General features: G+C 38.6%; 1 protein-coding gene across 8 annotated transcripts in view; it reads right to left on the reverse strand.

Moving 5' to 3' along the window:
• The window catches only part of spegb (striated muscle enriched protein kinase b), a 97,971-nt gene that overhangs the window by 65,864 nt on the left and 25,174 nt on the right, over positions 1-6,933 (reverse strand). For 2 of the 8 annotated variants that reach the window (XM_062067598.1, XM_062067599.1), the window contains exon 1: positions 2,119-2,474. The exons of 4 other annotated variants lie outside the window; for them this stretch is intronic. Coding sequence is in view for 2 of the 4 variants with exons in the window: in XM_062067597.1 (XP_061923581.1) it covers positions 3,931-3,940 (10 nt within the window). In the remaining 2 variants the exon portion in view is untranslated. Of the gene's footprint in view, positions 1-2,118; positions 2,475-3,930; positions 3,964-6,933 lie in introns of those variants that run through there. 2 more of the 8 variants (XM_062067597.1, XM_062067596.1) reach the window with 2 other exon arrangements.

Here is a 6,933-nt window from a genome sequence, read left to right on the forward strand (position 1 = left end):
TTTCTAAACAGTAGTCACATTTTCAAAACTCTAAACACGATTAGCACAACATCGGTCCTTTGTGGCCATACCATTCACACATTTCATGTTGTTTTCACACAATATGCAGTCAGTGAACACATTTATATAATGCTTACATTTTCTTAACAGACAAGTTATACCTCCAAACAAAAGTATGGATTGTTTTTGTATTATTTACAAATGTTAACACACAACATCCCACAATTGCAAACACAATATTCCAAACCTTAGATACAGTATAAAAACCTCTGCTTCTGTAATACAGTAATATCAGTTCTAAAACAATATATCCCAGCTGATACTGTTGATACTGTAAAGGAATTTTGTGCTTTTTTTTAGTTCACCCTATTTACTGGGCTTTTTGCTGTTGCTTTTTTGTTCATGGATATTTTGTTAACTTTACTGTAAACAATACTGTAAAACGTTGTCTGTTGTATCATACTGTAAACAGTATTTCTACTATACCTCCTGTAGTAAACAGTAAAGGAAAAAAAAATGATTCGCTTTTTACTGGAATGCTTTTGAATGTGAACATTACATGTGGATATACAGTTCCCAACCAAAAAATTAGGCGTAAAAAACTGTGGATTGCATGTTTTGCATGCAAATACCTGTAAAACTGAAACATAAAAGTCTATGCAGTTTTTGTAATGTCCACAATAGCCAGTATTTTGAAACCTGGTGTACTTTGATTGGCTGCATGTTCCTTGTGAAGTGAAAACAAGAGTTATTATTTGAAAGAATAATTTCATTTTGTGTCAGATTTCCAGTGTTTTGGTAAAGTTAATGTGTGCAGAGAAAGATGTCTTCTATTTTGAAATGAAGAGTTAGTATATAGTTAACAAAATGTGCTTTTGAGAAGAAAATTATCTATTTGGCCAATTGTGTTTTGTAGGTGTAAGTCTGTGTTAAGAGTTTAGTAAAAGTATTTTAAGTATAGGTAAGCGCTTGTTAGCGATGGAAAAAAACTGTAAATTGTCAGACTATCAAAATAATGCAATCTCCTTGTGGGTTAGATTCCTTATTAAACTCATAACAGTCTAATGGGCCAAATTGAAGACGGGCACCCCTTTGGACACCCCTGCCATATATGGACAATCCAGTGACGTCATCGGTGCGAAAAACGTCACAGGTTTTGCAAATTACAAACAGTTCGTTTTGGCGGAAATATGATTTGATTGAACATTTTCGGGACTTATGCAGATCCCAAATACACAGCAGCTGGCACCAATAGGTAAGAAAAGTTGGTTTTGCATAATAGGGCTCCTTGAAATATGCATAACTAGGGGTTATCAATCAGAAATATCAAGCAGCTAAAATGCGCCAGACATGGATACGTGTGGGGAGTGTTTTGCATTTTTCCCATCATGCTTTGTAATGGATTTGAATGGGTGTCATTTTGACATTTTTCGTAGTTTATGGACATTTTTTATAATGTCCACACATTTCAGTGAGCAGGTTATGTTATATGTGACTATATCGGTTAACATTTTTGTGGGTTTTTTTGAGTTTTTTTGGCACCATGACTAGGGAAGGTTGTTTGCATTGGGTCATATGAGTAAATACTGTGTACAGCTCCAGAGTATAATTTAAAGTCATTGACCTGAATTACTCACGTTGTCCACAAGATGGTAGCCGCAATTCAATTGTCAGACTATTAAAAGAATGCAATCTCCCTGTGGATTAGATTCCTTATGAAACTCATAACATTTGGCCAAATTGAAGACGTAAAGACGTAGACGGGCACCCCTTTGGACACCCCTGCCATATATGGACAATCCAGTGACGTCACAGGTTTTGCAAATTCCAAACAGTTAGTTTTGGCGGAAATATGGTTTGATTTCAAATTTCCGGAACTCATGCAGATCCCAAATACACAGCAGCTGGCACCAATAGGTAAGAAAAGTTGGTTTTGCATAATAGGGCTCCTTTTAAATATGCATAACTCGGGGTTATAAACTGAAAATTAGTACGGTCAGTTTTGAAGAAATACAGTATCAGTAAGTCCAGAGCATTTTATAAAGACCAAGTTAAAATCAGTTAAACAGCAACAAAAACAGACTTATAAATTAAACAGGAAATTAAAATTCTACTTGCCTGATTATTACTTTCATGGTGTATCCCCAGCTCATTTTTTTTAGTTTTTGCCTTCGCTTACCGTCGGCTACAGGGACTTCCCCAGCATTCGGAGGGGATTCCGAGTCCAAAAATAAGCCAAAAAACCCTCTATGAACATACTGGCGGGTATTTTCTGGTGTTATAAAACAATTTGCACAATGCAGGATTCAATCGGAATGCTCAGAAAGAATGAAGGCACTTGATCCATTATGTAACAAGTTCCACCTCAGACCCTCGGCAGTTCTTCCGGGAGGCTCCGTTCGGGGGAAAGTATCGACAATAAGCCTCCGTCCGCGTGTGGAAATGTCTGTTGAATGCATATCATCTACTCTAAAGGAGCACCCCCGCCAGTCCACCCAGCGCCCAGCAACGGCGTGAGCATCATCTCGCTGGGTCCCACCCAACAGGCAGCACATCAATAGGTAGAAAAAAACAGTGGGAGTGAGCCAGCCCTCCTGGGATCAGTGCTCTTCAGCATTGGTTGACATTTTTCATGTTTTCCTATCGCCATGTGTCTGCGTCCTATTCCGGCGGCTGGTGTGTGTTGTCAGCGAGCGAGTGGCGGGGGGGGGGTGGACGTCGCTGCAAAAGCTGCACAGAGCTCCTCTGCATTGCCGTTTCATCTCCAGGAAGATGACGGTTACACGGACTGACTGCCGCACACCACGTTTTTATCGATACTTTAGGTCAGTGTTTTTCAACCTTTTTCTGAGCCAAGGCACATTTTGTTCATTGAAAAAATCTCGAGGCACACCACCAGCAGAAAACATTATAAAATGAAACAATTGTTGGATATTAATTCAAACCACAACCAAGCATGCATCACTATAGCTCTTGTCTCAAAGTAGGTGTACTGTCACCACCTGTCACATCACGCCGTGACTTATTTGGAGTTTTTTGGGGTGTTTTCCTGTGTGTAGTGTTTTAGTTCTTGTCTTGCGCTCCTATTTTGTTGTTGATTGTCATGCCATGTACGGATGTACTTTGTGGACGCCGTCTGCTGCTCCACACGCTGTAAGTCTTTGCTGTCGTCCAGCAGTCTGTTTTTGTTTACTTTGCAGCCAGTTCAGTTTTAGCTTCGTTTTGCATAGCTTCAATGCCTATTCTTAGCGGCACTTGCCTTTTGTTTAATTTTGGTTTAAGGATTAGATACCTTTTTACCTGCACGCTGCCTCCTGCTGTTGTCTGCATATTGTGACCACGACAAACCATGTTCCTGACATCTACAAAGCAATTAGCTACCTGCTGCCACCTACTGATATGGAAGAGTATTACTCTGCCGATCTCTCGACAGCACAGACACTCAAAAACGCCACATTTGTGGATTAAAATTACCGGTTTGCCGAAAATATTTTTAACCCAATTAGATTAAATTACGTAATCTCGCGGTACACTATTGTGCCGCGGCACAGTGGTTGAAAAACATTGCTTTAGGTGTCAACATGCTGTTTGCATAAACATGTGGCTATATTGTTTATCTCAGGGGTCGGCAACCCAAAATGTTGAAAGAGCCATATAGGAGCAAAAATACAAAAACAAATCTGTCTGGAGCCGCAACAAATTAAAAGCCATATTACATACAGATAGTGTGTCATGAGATATACATTGAATTGAGATGACTTAAAGGAAACTAAATGAGCTCAAATATAGCTACAAATGAGGCATAATGATGCAATATGTACATATAGCTAGCCTAAATAGCATGTTAGCATCGATTAGCTTGCAGTCATGCAGTGACCAAATATGCCTGATTAGCACTCCACACAAGTCAATAACATGAACAAAACTCACCTTTGTGCATTCACGCACAACGTTAAAAGTTTGGTGGACAAAATGAGACAGAAAAAGAAGTGGCATAAAACACGTCCTAGAAAGTCGGAGAAAGTTATACATGTAAACATACTAAGGTGAGTTCAAGGACCGCCAAAATTAGTAGGACAAAACGGCGCTCGCCAAATACTCGAATCAGTGAAGCATGTTTAATACAAACAGTGTGCTTTATAACAATTAGGGAGGTTTGTGTCATGTTTGTCCTCCTACAGAAACCATATTAAAACAAAAAATATATTTTTTTCCCCCTCATCTTTTTCCATTTTTCATACATTTTTTAAAAAGCTTCAGAGAGCCACTAGGGCGGCGCTAAAGAGCCGCATGGTTTATCTATTTGCTCTTTCTAAACTCACTCCTGTTACTTTCAGCCCGTTTACTCAAACGAGTCAACCTCAGTTTAAAAGCCCTCCATCCATTTTCTACCGCTTGTCCCTTTCGGGGTCGCGGGGGGTGCTGGAGCCTATCTCAGCTGCACATGGGCAAAAGGCGGGGTACACCCTGGACCCTATTCTGATTTTAATGTTCTGATTTTAATGTTGTGAATCCTTGAGCACCACATGATTCAAGTCGATAGTTGGGGGTAACGATTTGATTCAGAATGGGTTCTCGATTCAAAACGATTCTCGAGTAAAAATCAATACTTTTTTAATAACACTAGATGCAAACTCCACACAAAAAGATCCAAAGCCCGGGATTGAACACAGGACTACTCAGGACCTCCGTATTGTGAGGCACATGCACTAACCCCTGCCCCCGTGCTGCCTGCCTTCTTTATAACACTTATAAAAGACTACATATTTTGCCCAGGTCTGTCATAGCACATAACTGTGGTGTGTTCAAGGACCCTTGGTCAGAGTTCAAATCAGAGGCATCACTCGGTTTGAAAATCAGAGAAGGCATAAATATACTAATAACAATATAATAGTAATAATCATAATAATGGTGTAATATTATTATCATTATGATTATTATTATCCAATGATGATAATCCTACATTAATCAGATCATCTCTACCTTACACTATGAATGAGGTAAAGGGAACCTTGATATATTATTAATCATATGTTCCGGTTGGCTAAAGTTTATTTCAAACAAAAGGGACAAGCAGCAGAAAATGGATGGGTGGACGTATACAATTTTAACATATTTTAATTTCTCTCCACATGACCGAAAAAAACCAAATAACACATATGCTCACTTCTTCTTCTCAATTTGTAACATCACCTAATTCTAAATACAACATACAGTACATACATACATACAAACATAACATATTTAAGTAAATAACGACAGGTTGTATAATCATTAAAACTCATAATTTGACTACTTTATATACATTTTTTTACACTTTTCTGCATGTAGGGTATAAACCTGGGTAAAAAACTTTACCATTGATTGGATGTTATTATCAGTGTTGAGTGTACAGTACCTAATATTGTGACAGTATGTGCAATCTGGCTAACATGGCAAAAAAAAAAAAAGTTCCACATACACTTTATTTAAGACGTGGCAGTCACCAGACAGACTTTACTAGAATCATTAAATGCATTGAAGTGTGTCATAAATGTTTATTGCATTTTCACCGCTGAAATGAACGCGCTTGCGTTCAACAGTCGCCAGGTTATGTGTGTTGCTTACAGACCACAACAGGGGCCACGCTCATTTAGTTTTTTATTTCCAGACCACCTCTCGTACATGGTTCCAGATCCTTTGTTTTATTTTGTAGCCAAGTTCAGTTACTGTGTGCTAACACGCCTGACCAAACTAACTGCACCGAGGAGGAAAACAAGCTAGACTTGGATTAAAAAGAACCAAAGGGTGTGAGCGAGTGACGGGTCAGACGATCCTGAAGCAGCCATGCTTTATCAAACACAACGAGTCCCTCGATGCCTCTGATTAATTATTTCTTTCTGACCTTTACTGCAACTAATAAGTGTTGAAAATGCCAAAGCATCAAATCCTTTGGTAAATGCATTTTGACGTTAACTTGCTCACAGTTGTGGATGTCTCTGTTTGCGGGGTTTTTCAGTCCGGCTACCGTATTTTCTGGACCATAGGGCTGATGAATGGTCTATTTTAGATTTTTTTTTTCATATATAAGGCGCACCGGATTATAGGGCGCAATAAAGGAGTCATATACCGTATTTTTCGGAGTATAAGTCGCTCCGTAATATAAGTTGCACCTGCCGAAAATGCATAATAAAGAAGGAAAAAAAACATATATAAGTCGCACTGGAGTATAAGTCGCATTTTTTGGGGAAATTTATTTGATAAAACCCAACACCAAGAATAGACATTTGAAAGGCAATTTAAAATAAACAAAGAATAGTGACCAACAGGCTGAATAAGTGTACGTTATATGACGCATAAATAACCAACTGAGAACGTACCTGGTATGTTATCGTAACATATTATGGTAAGAGTCATTTAAATAACTATAACATATAGAACATGCTATACGTTTACCAAACAATCTGTCACTCCTAATCGCTAAATCCCATGAAATCTTATACGTCTAGTCTCTTACGTGAATGAGCTAAATAATGTTATTTCATATTTTACGGTAATGTGTTAATAATTTCACACATGAGTCGCTCCTGGGTATAAGTCGCACCCCCGAAAAAATATGAAAAAAAACTGCGACTTATAGTCCGAAAAATACGGTATATATTTTTTTCTAAATTGAAAACATTTCCTGGTGGTCTACATACCATGTCATGGTGGTCTTATTGACGTGAGCTAACTGTTTTAATGACATTCACACTTTACTTAAATCAACAACGTAGCAGCATCTCCTCATCTGTGGCTCACTAGTGCAATAGCAACGCCGGAAATGTGTCCCGTGAACAACCATCCGACCGGAACTCTCTAGTAACTAAAGTTCCTTGGGTGAATAATGTAAACTCACTACACCGGTATGTTTTAGCGCTTTCATGGCGAGTTTACTGACAGTTATACTTAAGA

Source organism: Entelurus aequoreus, linkage group LG13 (assembly GCF_033978785.1).
Source record: "Entelurus aequoreus isolate RoL-2023_Sb linkage group LG13, RoL_Eaeq_v1.1, whole genome shotgun sequence".
Lineage (NCBI taxonomy): Eukaryota > Metazoa > Chordata > Actinopteri > Syngnathiformes > Syngnathidae > Entelurus > Entelurus aequoreus.